This window comes from Rhodamnia argentea, chromosome 3 (assembly GCF_020921035.1).
Source record: "Rhodamnia argentea isolate NSW1041297 chromosome 3, ASM2092103v1, whole genome shotgun sequence".
NCBI lineage: Eukaryota > Viridiplantae > Streptophyta > Magnoliopsida > Myrtales > Myrtaceae > Rhodamnia > Rhodamnia argentea.
This window is the reverse complement of record NC_063152.1, coordinates 3,308,601-3,321,886: the sequence shown is the minus strand read 5'-3', so window position 1 is coordinate 3,321,886 and position 13,286 is coordinate 3,308,601. Positions and strand designations below refer to the sequence as shown.

Genomic DNA, 13,286 nt, shown 5'->3' with positions numbered 1-13,286 from the left:
AGCGCAAAAATCCAACGTAGATGTTTGTATGATATGAACATAGATCACAAGAGTTGCATGAGATACCTTTGCCGACGCGACGGCCGTCAAAAGCAAGTGGCAGTTCAAGTAGAATCTCGAGGCAGCGAATAGTAGCCACAGAGCCGCAGATGCAATGGCCAACAGGTTGCATGGTACTACTGCCCTGGAGGTCCACTCATGCCAATCAATGCTCCCTGGTTGAGCATCATCTATGAGGACCTCAGTCTTGATTTCTATTTCTCTCTGGGGATCATCCACTGCCAATTCGTTCTGCTAGGAGATGGACAAAAGGCACGTTATACTATAAAGACGATCTTTCCAAATGTGTCTTTCTTTCAGATAGAACATCATGGTGTTTGTAAATAGCCGTGTTCAAACCAACCCAACTTTCTCAACCCGAGTGCAGCTCACGTGTTATTGATAACTTCACCGAAACCTGAATCGATGATTTGGTTTGATTTGGAACCATTAATGTTAATCTCATAGGAAAACAGGAGGTTCTATTCAACATTCAATTCAATCTGAATTGATACTGATAGAGTGAACCGGTTTCTTGAGTATTTGAGGATTCAGACGAAGGAGGAAGGAAAATAGTTAAATGAGATCTTTTACTAAATCGATTACTTCAGGAGAATGTCATTTTTTAGTCTGTAATGACCTAACTTGTTCAAGATATGGACTTTTTGACTGGAATGGGAACCCATTAAGAAGTCTTAAAACAACCAAACATTGACTGGAATTTATGTCTGCCAACTTTGACCCACCATACCAAAACGACTCGTGGTCATGCGTGAGGGTTACTCTCCGCGCTCCATGCATGAACCATGATGGCCCAAATCAAAAGAGTGCAAACAAGAAAAGGAGAAGAGAGAGTAGATGATGGTTGATGAAAAACAAGAAAGAGGAGAGAGAAACATACAGGGGCAGCCGAGCTAAGCATCAGGCAGAGCCCAACAGCACAGGCAAATCACTTGTCCTATTGCTTAATTTTGCACAAACATTGACCCTTCCCAGGGGGGAGGGTGCTCATGAGTTTGTCTGACGCTTCATTACCAAACAACAGAAAGGTTTTTGTCTGATGGGACGCTTGCTCCTTAGTGCTTTGACCCCGCGTTGTCTCTTTTCTGTTTCTGAATTGTTCACGTCTCTTTGTTTGCATGCGCCTCTTTTCAATATGAAAAAGACATCCTTTTTCCTGATGTCGGTAGATTTGAAGTATGACCATGCTTTTTGGGTAATTCCAATATCGTCTTCTTAACCCAAAATTGTCCCGTTGAAGCTTTGCTCCTCGTCGTCCTTCTTCGCCCACGCCCCAAGCAGGTTGGTTCTCTCTCTGACGTTGAGCAAAATCGTTTTTTGTCGACTTCTTCCAGCATGAAATTTACTGTCACCTGGTCCAAGATGATATTAGAATGTCAAAGATGTTTCTATTCCCTTTTCCCTGTATAATCAATTGTAGTTCATTCAAGAACATCTTATGGTCCTTTCCTCCGAGTTTGTGTTGATGAGTCTGGGTTCTGTGAGGTTTTCTTATTTCTTCAAGTGGAAAGGAAGTGTAGGAGTGAGCAAATGGGGGAAAACTTGGGGCAGCTCAAGGTGACGGTGGTGCGTGGGAAAAGATTGGTGATCCGGGATTTCAAGAGCAGTGACCCTTATGTTGTTGTCAAATTAGGCAGTCAGGTAATTTGTGCTTTCTGATGACTCCTCACATGTTCATGTGTAGTTCCCTTTTTCGGTGTTCTTACAGTGCAGAAAAAAAGAGACATAAGGGTGACCACTCATGGGGTGTTGATGTGTTTATGTATTTGGCTAGTTTGGGTCATTGCTCAAATAGCTTTATAGGCAGAATTGGATTTCAAGGAGTCATTGAAACATACCAACGAGCTAATCATGTTTGTTTCATGTTAAATTTGAGTTTAGGTCGGTGATTTCTCTCGTATTGTCGCTTTGTTGAAGCCATGTTCACTATTCATGTAGTTTTGCCATTGCCACTCCTAGGAGTAGACGAATTTGACCTTCTATTCTTGTGCATGTCCGCACGGACTTATGTCTTTAGGGTGGGAGGCTGGGTTGAGCTCTGTTCTTTAGATGATGAAATTTGGGTCTCTATTGCTATCTGAGTTTTAACTTATCTGGGATAGATAGTTTTTCTCACTTGATATCAAGTTAATCACACATCAAGCACACGCTCATTTAGATTAACCTCTACTGACAATTTGTACTGGCCCAACAACTTAGATCTACTTCTTGATAGCAGAGCATATGCTCTATCCAATGGATATGCTTCGTTAGCCAAAACCTAGAGCACAAAACTATCAAATGGGTCTTGAACAAGTTGCAAGTGATCTCAAGGCCTCCCCATTCCTCATTGAATTGGATCATTGAAGCATTGGGATGTGACTCTGGACATGCAATGCTAAGAAACAGAGGCGGCGATGCGAATGTTTTATATGGGCCATTGATTGGCATGGTTTCCACATCAAAACTAATGTCAATCAGTGCACAAATTGTACAGTCGGTTTATGTATGACCGTCCTCCGGAATGGTCGTAAAATGCGAACGTTCATCTCCTTTCTTCCGTGTCCTTTCCCGCTCGCTTTTTAATCTTTCCTAAGTCCATACTCATCCATACAAAATCCTCTTTATGCTGATATTTTTAGCTCCTGAGTCTACAGAGTTTCACGTTACTTAATTAACCCTCTGTGTCGACATCATCCAAACTAAATTGCACTAGGTGGCAAAGACCAAGGTCATAAACAGTTGCCTCAATCCTGTTTGGAACGAAGAGCTATGTTTTTCACTCTCCGAACCTGTCGGAGTTCTAAATTTGGTAAGCTTCTGATTTCTGCCCCTTATACGGTGCCTCATTTTGCTAATGAAATGTTATGCCATCTGCTGCTCATCTGACTATGCCACAAGCCGTGCGGGGCCTTTGGCAGCGAATGTTCCTTTTTCCTAGTTTGTGAATGGCAAATTGGATTCTTCCAACATTTCAAGTGAAAGAATTTGTAATGGCTTTCATGACTATAACCATGTCGAACATGATTGTCTTGAACTGTGTTCATTTGCCTCAACCACGTCAGGAAAACTTCCACAATTTCCACCTTTCTATTTCCTACTATTTTTGTTTGGACTTTTCCTTTGATCTTCAGCAGACTGGAAGCAGACCAATATTCTCTTTAAACATAAGCAAACTAAACTACGCTTTCTTCCTTGCATTATAGATTTCAACTATATCTGCAGTCGGTCAATCTTTGCAGTTAGATTTGAGATCAACAAGTGTGCTGAAAAGCGATCTCTTTCCACTGTCGTTGAGTTTTCAAGTGTTCGACCAAAACAAAAAAAGAAAGTTTTCAATTGCTGCTCTGTCGGCGAGATCTAGTAACTTCGAAAGAACTTGTGGTGCTTTCTGCAGGAAGTGTTTGACAAGGACTATTTCAAGACTGATGACAGAATGGGACATGCCCACTTCAGCCTCCACCCATTGGTCTCCGCTGCTAGATTGAGGAAGGTCCTAAAGGTTTCTTCTGGCGAGACGACGCTAAGAAAGGTTGTGCCCGACAGCGAGAACTGCCTTGTTGGAGAAAGCTCCATTGCCTGTGTTGATGGTGAGGTCGTACAAGTTGCTTGGTTGAGGCTTTGTGGGGTCGAGTCGGGAGAAATTCAACTGAAGATGAAACTGATAGAAACTCCGGTTGCGGGCACGAGATAAGGCCTAGACTCCTAACTACTTAGTGGAAGAAGTGAAATTCAGTCCCCATGTGTGTGGATCCTGTAGAAATCTCTCTATAGTGTATAAGGTTGCTTTGAGCTCATATGCGTGCGATGGGGTGGCGAAGTTGGCCTCACCTTCATAATGAAGAAACACACAGCCAGGACCTATCAAAGTCCATGCGGGCCTGTGGCTTCCACAACTTGTCAACACCAAACTGAGATAGTTGTGCCTCAAAATTTCGACTGAAAGACAGTTATAGCGAGGGAAGACAACCATGGTTCCCGACTCTCGCTCCACATTTCAGCCCTTGTTTGATCCTCGGACAAACCCTGATCCGAACCAGGGCATCATCTTCCATCAAATCCAAAGTGCATAAAAAGGGTGCTTTCATAAGCATCATGAATAACCCATAAAAGCTTATCCTAGTAGCCAATCTGCAGGAGCATAAGGTAAACCTTCACCGTAAGAGGTGATTCTTTAGGAATACTCTGTTATAACATATTCATCTAGACATAGATGGACGATCAGATCACTGTCGGTGGATCAGCTTGGGTGCTCACTGCTCATGGGATATCTGCTCTTATTCCGAATCATCAGCAAACAAGATATTTAAAGTTTCGGCTCGAGCAATTCTTTCCCGCGCAATTAGTTTTCTTCAAATCTTTGTTTTGTCTTTTTAAAATCAAGCTAATGAGTCAAATGTGGTGGTGAGCATGGGAGTAATAGATCCTCATTACTAATTTCACGTACTAAGACGTGATCTAATTATTCCTGAAGTTACAGTAGCCCCGAGCCAGCATAATGAAATGGTAGATCACACCAAGGCTAGGGCAAAAGCTAGTAGAGCAAATATGGCGGACTTATACGTCACCGCGGCGGGCATTCTCCCCTCGACTTCTCGGAAGAAAAGCCCATTGTGCAGAGGCAGGTTTATCAAGACCAGCGAACCGCACCAGCCAATCTGCATGGCGAGCCGGTCTAGAGCCTGGCCGTGCATCACTAACCTTAGTGCTGTGCTGATTAAGCACGATGCGTTGATCAGGGCGATGGTCGTTAGAATTGTGACCATGGATGAGGGTGTGCCGAACTCCATGAGCTCTTGCTCGTAACTCTTCGAGACGTCGTCGCCCGCCACTTTCTCCGTGATGACGAAGGCGGACTTGGTGACACCAAGCAGCCCCAGGATGTTGTCCAAGAAGCCAAAGAGATGGGAAGTCGTTCTCCGGTACAACCCCATTCTTAGGCCATTCCACCATCCCCGTAGCGTGCTTTGGCACGTCCACATGAATTCTCCGGCGCTGTACACCACAGTCGCTGCGACGACATACATGAAAGGCAAACCCCAAAGGCTCGACACCTGATGCAGCGGTTAATTGTCAAGTAGCATGACAGGATATCCAGTTTGAACTAACATGTTTGAGTGATCACATACTATAAGTATATGATTCCCTCAATTTCTGGAGATGTTACAGTGCACAGAATTGTTTCTCAACTAAATTACCTTGGGGAACAAGGAGATGCCTCGGAGGAGACAGAGCGACGGGACGGTCACATAGTACAGACTCGGCAAGGAATTCGCAGCCCACAGCATGTAGTTGCAGTAGCAAAGTTGAAGCTTCAGAGGGATCTTGTCGAGTCCATACATGAAAGGACAGTGCCTCGACAGGGTGATCTGGAAATCACCCTCGGACCTTCGCTTAAGTTGCACTAGGGACTGTAACAAAGTCGTGGGAGCGACTCCCAGGAAGCCCTTCCTTTCCGGTTTGAAATAGACCGATCTCCAACCTCGGCACTGCATTGATAAACCGGTAAGCACATCTTCCACCGTGCATCCATACTTCAAACCCATCTGCAATTTTACAATATAACTAAAATTTCTGCGGTGCCCATACCGGTAAACGAGTAACCATTATGATGGAAGTAAATATGGAAGAGAGAAAGAGAGGGAGACCTCCCTTTCCCCAATCAGTGTTGACATCATATTCACAATCAGCCAGTCTTTTGCACGTTTCCTCTAAAACACGAGCACTGTCTCGTATCTGGTTGCATATGTCCCTAATTGAGGAATCCGTCTTGCCTTCCAGCGTGTACTTTCCCCCGGACAGTGCCTCTCTGCGGTGAAAGCAGCCAGTGCCAATGTACATAGGTCCACCATTGCCGTCGAGTCCATGAAACTCCACCTAACGGTCACAAAAATTGTAGCAAAAACTCGGTCAATTTGCATTTCACACTTTGGAGTCTAAATTCAATGTTCTTGAGTTGCGTACGTGATTGATCAGCCCCAAGGAACTGCTGTATAAGTCATTCGCCGTGAGGTTATCGAAGTTCTGTGGATACTGTATGTAAGCAAAGTCATGGCCGTTCTCTTGGTCCAGGAAGAAGCAAAGCGCGTCTCTCACCGAGTCCGAGTTGTTCGAGTACATGTCACAGTCCACGTTAAGGATGATGGGCGCATCGCTGATCTTCGACGAGACCCTAATCTATCAAACCAGAAGAAAAAGAATGAAAAAAAGGAAATATGATCTTGAACATTAGTAAAATCTCATCCCATGTACTTCATTTTTTTTCTTATGATCAGAACACGTTGATTTTCAGTTAAACATGATGGAGATGTTTCAAGTTTTCAGAATGGTAGTGAGTCGAAATGCAATTAGGGCTAATACATATACTCTTATGTGCTGATAATAATATTACCAGTGCATTCATCGCTCCTGCTTTGAAATTGTGGTGGTATTGGGGTCTCTTCTCTCTTGCTAGGTACACGAGAGTCGGAAGAGGTTGTCCTTCATCGTCCACAGCCGTAGGGTCCATCCTGTCAATTAGTATCTGGAAAATCGCGTGAAAATATTTCGGATAGATGCAAAAGCTCGAGAATCATAACTTTGGTAGAAATTGTAGAGAGCACTGCAGATATGTACATGTATGTAGTACTTGAAGAATTGTTTGATGATCTCTTCGGCTAGAGACGAAGTCCCATTCGGGAAATCCTTTATGTTGCTTCCGAACGTCGTCCGGAACATGTCCCAGATCTGCCGTTGCTTCGATGCGCCGCTTCATGTCTTTGTATATGTTCTACCACGAACCAAAGAACATGAAACCTTCTGAGAGATGCAATTTCTTACAAACTGAAGAGCCAGTGAATTATTCATATGCCAGATCTTTCATGCAAATCTTTAAGTTGAATGAATCACAGAATGTTCAAACTGGCAGATGGTAAACAAAACATCATCGGCTCGCATCAAATCTATGTTTCTGCATGCAATTCATGTGATTACTTCTTCCTCTAGCTTTTAGTCTGTGTTCTCGCCAAGGTCTTACAATGTCCAGTATTCTACTTATTCAATGGCTATTTTCGTTATTACCGACATCGAAACGGGTTTTACTAGTTCCGCCGTAGAAACAGCAAGGTTATCCTTCCATGCATCACGATGGGATTTACGCCTTTGTCATCTTGTAGATGTCGCTAAAACCCTAGTTGATGCCATGCACGTCAGTTTCTTGGACAGTCGTCGTTTGCCAATCAGTTGTTTCTCCATCGAAACGCCGACGGCTATTATTATCGATTTCTTTTGTCTTATTTATGTTGCATTCCTGGACATTAACCATGCTATAAGGAGCAGGGATATTTAAATTCGGGAGGCAATATAGATAACTACCCAAGCACGAGAATGAGAGATTTAAAACCTTAATAATTAGTTTGTTCATAAGTTAGCATCGAAAATCAAGTAGGCATAAAGAGCCTCCCTTTGTTCTGTTGTCGCCTATAGATGTTTGTATATATAGAATAACGTTAATCGACAAACCTGAATTCAAATAGAAATGAGTAATCCGAATGTAGAGAAATGATCCGAGCCCAACGAAATGACGTTGTGTCCTTAAGATAAATTTGTTCCCTCAATTGGTACCCAAGGTTCTTGGACAATTGCCTCCCAGGATAGAATGGATTGCCTTTTCCTCCAAAGCGATACTTCTTCGGAGGAAACCTTCGAACGCACTTTGTAGAATAATCGCACAATTGATGAATAATGAAGTATGAATGACGAAAAATGATAGTTATTTCTAATGCGACGGTCAATGCTCTATTTATAGACAATGATGCGAATAGTCATGAACGAAATGTTGAGAACGTCGACGAAGAGTCACAAATCTATACGGTTGATGAAAGGTTACGAACCTTCGTGAAGGAACACGAACCGAACAGCTCTGATGAAGAGTTACGAACCTTCATGAAAGAACACGAACCGAACAGCTCTCTTTATTCAAACAAACAAACATGTTCGTTCAAATAAAAAAATTTCTGAACATACCCGTTCGAACATGTCCATTCGGTTTAAAAAGAATAGAATAAATAAAACAGATAGATAGATAAAAAAAATAGGAATGCGAACCCGGGCCCGGCCCGAACCGAACCGAGCCGACGGGCGGCGGCGGCGGCGCACGCGCATGTGGGCCGACCTAGCTTTGCGTAGGTTCTCTTCCTTCCACAAAAGTGGAGTGCTCCTTGGGGCCCAAACCTATTTGTAAGGTTCCAATATTTAAACCCATCTTCTAGCTACTCTTTTTTCCATGTGAGACTTTCCATCCTTCATTTCTCATTCAACTTCTTATGGGACTTTGAAACCAAAGTCCCAACAGGTTCCTCAGTTAGCTATAAGCCAACAACAAAAGTCAAAACCATCAAATCACTCATTCATAGATTAATTTGTTGAGGTTTGGCAAGGATGTTCAATTGAGAGAGTGTGACGCCCGGGAAATTCGAATTTTGTAATTTGCCCGAATTTAATAAAAAGAAAGAAAATTGAATTTCAGTCATTGCAAATTTCGGATCGCAAGGACGAAAGTGACTAATTTTGGATGGTTCCCGATTTGTTGTTCGATTTCGATTGAGTCTCGAAGTCGTAGTCACCGTGACTTAGGATTTTAATCCTTGCGCCTAGACTTTTTCCAGACCGAACTTAGCCCGTGAAAATCCAAATTTTATTCCCAATCGGTTGAGTCAAAAATCCAATCAGTCCCGAATTATCAAAAGACCGTTTCACCTTTGGATATTATGCATGTGGGACGAAAACCATTAATTGGAAGAGCCCCGTGGGCCCCACTTTTGGTCAAATCTTCGGCCCACCCCAGTCAAAGTCAGTCAACTCTCTCTCTCTCTCTCTCTCTCTCTCTCTCTCTCTCTCTCCCGCTGGTCTTCTTCCTCCTTTGTTCCGCGCGCGAAGGACACCCCCCCAACCGAGCACTTTCCTCCTTCTCCGGCCCTCTTTGTGTGACACCAACCTTGAGCGATATCACCACCACACTGCCGCCTTGCTGCCACCTTGACGCCACCGTCCCGGTCTTCATTCGCCGCTGCCGGACCTCGGAATCAGCCCCGCCCGTCCCCTACTCTGTTTCGGGTCCAGTGGGCTTTGTGTGCTGCCCGGCCGCCCCCGCACCCCTTCCGACCGCCACCAGCCACCTTGTCGTCTTCCCTTTGACTACCAAACTTCGACCCACCGTGGTGCGCCTCCTCAAAGCTGCCGATCAGCCCGGGAACAGCCCCTTCAGTCCACCTGCTCTGTTTTCGCTGAGCCATTGTCTTACATCTGTTTCGACCTCCTCCGCCCAACTCCGGCCACCCCAGACCACCCCCAGCGATGGCCTTCGATCCCTCACCGTTCCCCAAGGTCACCGGAGGCCGATTGAAGTCTGTGGAGCTCGATTACCCCCCGCCGGACCTCCCCTATTCTGCTCCCGCGCACCTGTTTTGCTGTGCTGGTTCTGTGCAGCTTTGAACCGCAGCCTCCGGTCGTCTGCTGGCGCCATCGCCCCCACCTGCTACCACCCCGGACACCACCCAACCTCCGGGCTTTTCCCTAGCCTTGGAGCACCCGAATCCCCTCCGATCAACCCCTTTTCCCCTGTTTCCAGCCGCGCCCCTGTTCTGTGATTTACTGTTCACCGTCGGCCGTGACTGTTCCGGCCGGCTCCGGCCACCGACCGCCACCCCCGAGCCTCGTGCCGCTGTCTCGAGGTGTCGCCAAGTCTTTGGACTGCCTTTGACCAAGTTGGAAGCCCGAAGTTTGTTTTGGGGCGCGAGTTGTCATCGTCGTCGAGTTGGGCCGAGTTTGTGTCGCCGCCGCTCGAGTTGAGACCGCCCGAGCTAGTTAAATTGTGAGTTAGCCCCTAACTCTTGGTTAGGACGCTAATTGCGTTCGGATTAGATTAATTAGCTAATTAGGGTGTTTAGGTAGATTAATTACGGTCGGGCTAGATAGAAATATGGTTCAAGCTAAATGACCGTAATTAGTTAAGATTAGTCAATTAGCTAGGTTATCCGTGGCTAATTGGTGAGTAGAATTGGTTGATTTGATTGATTACGTTGATTGATCACGAGTGAGCGATAGGTTAGAGACGAATGTGCAATTGGCTATCAATTGGAATTAATAATCGATTGGCCGCAATTGATTAATGGATTTATGAATTGTTGGTTGTGAATGCCAATTTGACTGTTGATTGCCGTGGGGGTTCGATTAGAGGTTAATCGCCCCAAATTGATTGGTCCGTTAGTCGATATAATTGCGCATTCATGTGACTATGTATAAGATAAAATTGCATAGTTTTGCACGTAAACAACCTTGGGCCAAGTATTTGAACATGCAAGTATGAACATTCGACCTAATTCCAAGAAATGAACTGGGTGGTTGTCGAAGTGCTTGAGTGGTCACATAATGGGATAATTCCGATAATCATTGTCTTCTGGTCGATTGGTTCTGGAAATCATTGTCTTCCGGTTCTTGGATGCGCATCAACTATTGTCTTACGGTTGTTCGTTTACCGGTCGCGACTTGTGATGGGCCAAAGCTTTTTAAGGATTTACGTTAGTGCCATGTCATGTCGACAATCATTGTCTTTTGGTTGGTCGAGTGGAGTCACATGGACTATCAGAAGCCGTTCTTGGAAGTAAGGGACGATGCCCGGTCCCGCCAATAGAGCACTAACCGACTAGTGTGCTGGACCTACATGTCGATTCCGATAATAAATGGACTACGTGTGGTGTCATGTGCATGCAAGTGTTGTGATGCTTTGCAGTGGGTTGAATTGGTTTGGTTGGTTGACTGTTGAGTCGAGTCCGCATTGCATTATGTGTGGTCTGAAGAGTAAGTTTGCATGTGTTTGGAATATTTGTTCCGTGTTGAGGTGATTGCCTTTTTAGGATGTTCGAGCGAATCAACGTCCTAACCGGGCTTAGGCGTTGGCTCACCGAGATTAATTTCTCATCACGTCGTGGTTAACAATTTCCGGGCAGTGATGGAGGCCATGGACGTTGAACCCGGAGTATTGTTGTAGGATTTTTGGGAGTAGATGAAGGTTTAACCTTACCCAACCTTGTATCTTTTTGAGATCCTAGTGAGCCTCCCCGAAGAATGGGGTTGTATATAATTACCGTAGCTCAAGAGGGTTAATATGGGGTTGTATATAATTACCGTAGCTCGGTAGGGTTAAATTTCATATACTCTGGCTATTTAATGAATTTTTTTTTGTTAAATTGACTATGTTGATTTTCCTGCTGTACTATCCCGTTGTTATCGATTGTCCGGAGAATTGCACGTTCCGCTTGCACCGTAAATTCATAGGTCGATAGCCTAACTGGGACACTATCATTCATGACCTAAGGCGAGTAAGGTAGGAATGTCGCGAGCTCGAGAGTCGGGACGTGAGAGAGAGAGAGAGAGAGAGAGAGAGAGAGAGAGAGAGAGAGAGAGGCTTACCTTAGCCGACAGCCACTCCTGGTGCTTGACAGACTTAGCTAGAGATTCGGCGGCGGTTTTGAAATAGGCCTCCGGTGACCTTAGTTCGACATTAAACTTCCTGCAGAAGTGAAGCCATTTCTTGGCGAACTGAGAAGCTTCGAGCAATGCGTAGAAAGTAAGGTCAAGACAGCCGTCATCGGAGAGATAGATGCTCATCTTCTCCAGCGGATAGTTGTACGCCATGCAGACGAATATGTCTACCCCAGGCTAAACCTTCTCGTATCTGAAACATCAAGAAAACAATGTCACCATGTGATCAGAATGGTCGCGTGCAATGACTTCCATGGAAATACTATTTCTTGTTCAATTTTGCGACAACAGGCGCAAAGTGTCGAGCGAAATATTAGAGAAAAGACCAGGACAGCACACCTCTGAGAAAGCCTGTCCTTGAAGGTGTGGCGATGCACGGGGTTCCATCTCACGACGACAGTGACGAACCAGTAAAAAGTGAACCAGAGTTCGGAGAAGAGAGCTCCGAGCCAAGCCCACTTCGCAGCTGTGTTTGGCTCCGGCGAGTGATGAACTCGGTAGTAGAAGATGACGATGATGCCGGCGAAGACGGACACTGCAGACAATCTGAAGATGAAGAGGTTCTTGGCTGGCTTTGTTTCAAACAAAGGAGCAGGACTCTTCCCTACCATCTGGTCTTAATTCTTCTTCAAATCTTCTTTCTATTGTATTTGGTGGCAACGATGTCGGAAGGAATAAGGCTGTATTTATAGCATTAGCAAAGCAACTGTAGCAAACCTTGGCTTATGCACAAGTTTGGCGCTCATCGACTCACTAAATAATGCACAATTAACATTTAATATCTAAATGATGACATTCAGAATCACATATATATATAGTATAAAATATCGAAATAATTTTTGCATTTTTAAATTCTCTAGGGAGGAAAAAACCATTAGAAAAAGTAAAAGCGATAAGTAATTTTCTTATGTCCTATGCATGGAAATGAAAATCGCTTCAAACATATTTCATGCCCTCAAAGCAAAAATTCTAAAGATTTTTTTCAACCGCAACATAGAAAAATAAGAGATAAATGTCTTGAAAGTCCTAAAATTTATTACGTAAATGTAATCGAGCTCTAAAACTTTCAAAATGTACAATCAAATGTTAAAACTTGTCAGAAAGTGCAATTAAGTACTAAAACTTTCAAAAAGTGTAATCAAGTCATAAAACTTGTCAAATTGAGGAAATCGAGTCCTTTTAGTGATTGCACTTCTTGAAAATTTCAAGATTCGATTATATTTTCATGACAAGTTTTAGGATTTAATTGCATTTTTGAAAATTTTAGAACTCTATTGTACTTTAGTGATAAGTTTTAGCACTCGATTGATTTTTAAGACTCCGATTACACTTTCGCGACAAGTTTCAAGATTTTTGGTGCACTTATTCTATGTAGAAAAATAAAGACTTTAGAAAAGAAAGAGATAAAAGAATAAGAACCCACCCATGGGTGGCTCGGTTGGTTATGACGCACTTGGGATTGTGTGGTTAGGGGCACTGGTTCCAGGTTCGATTCTCCAACAGAGCACTTGTGATTTAAGTAGGGGGCCATGGCGGTGGGTTCTGTGCTTGGTCCGCCTCGAGGAATAGTCGAGGTGCATGCAAGCTAACCCGGACATCTCGGTTATAAAAAAAAAAAAAAGACAAAAATTCCAACAAAGGGCCCCAAGTGCCTTCGTTTTCTCAAATAATGGCATGAAATGCCCTCATTGTGTTAAAAAAAAATGCCCTCATTGTGTCAAAAAAGG

General features: G+C 44.1%; 1 protein-coding gene and 1 pseudogene across 4 annotated transcripts; one reads left to right on the top strand and one right to left on the bottom strand.

Moving 5' to 3' along the window:
• The first annotated feature begins 870 nt into the window (after positions 1–870).
• Positions 871–3,935, top strand: LOC115726928 (protein C2-DOMAIN ABA-RELATED 11). Of its 4 annotated transcripts, XM_030657015.2 has the most exons (5): positions 871–983; positions 1,301–1,341; positions 1,576–1,701; positions 2,756–2,851; positions 3,437–3,935. In XM_030657015.2, the coding sequence occupies exons 1-5, from the start codon at positions 908–910 to the stop codon at positions 3,731–3,733; spliced, it is 636 nt and encodes a 211-aa protein (XP_030512875.2). In that variant the 5' UTR covers positions 871–907; the 3' UTR covers positions 3,734–3,935. The 4 variants fall into 4 exon arrangements, with proteins under 4 accessions (XP_030512875.2, XP_030512872.1, XP_030512874.1 ...); XM_030657012.2 differs by lacking the exon at positions 871–983 and having other exon boundaries at positions 1,188–1,341; positions 1,581–1,701; XM_030657014.2 differs by lacking the exon at positions 871–983 and having other exon boundaries at positions 1,214–1,341; positions 1,565–1,701.
• A 534-nt stretch (positions 3,936–4,469) lies between these two features.
• Positions 4,470–12,232, bottom strand: LOC115726921 (annotated as a pseudogene).
• Between the last annotated feature and the right edge of the window lie 1,054 nt (positions 12,233–13,286).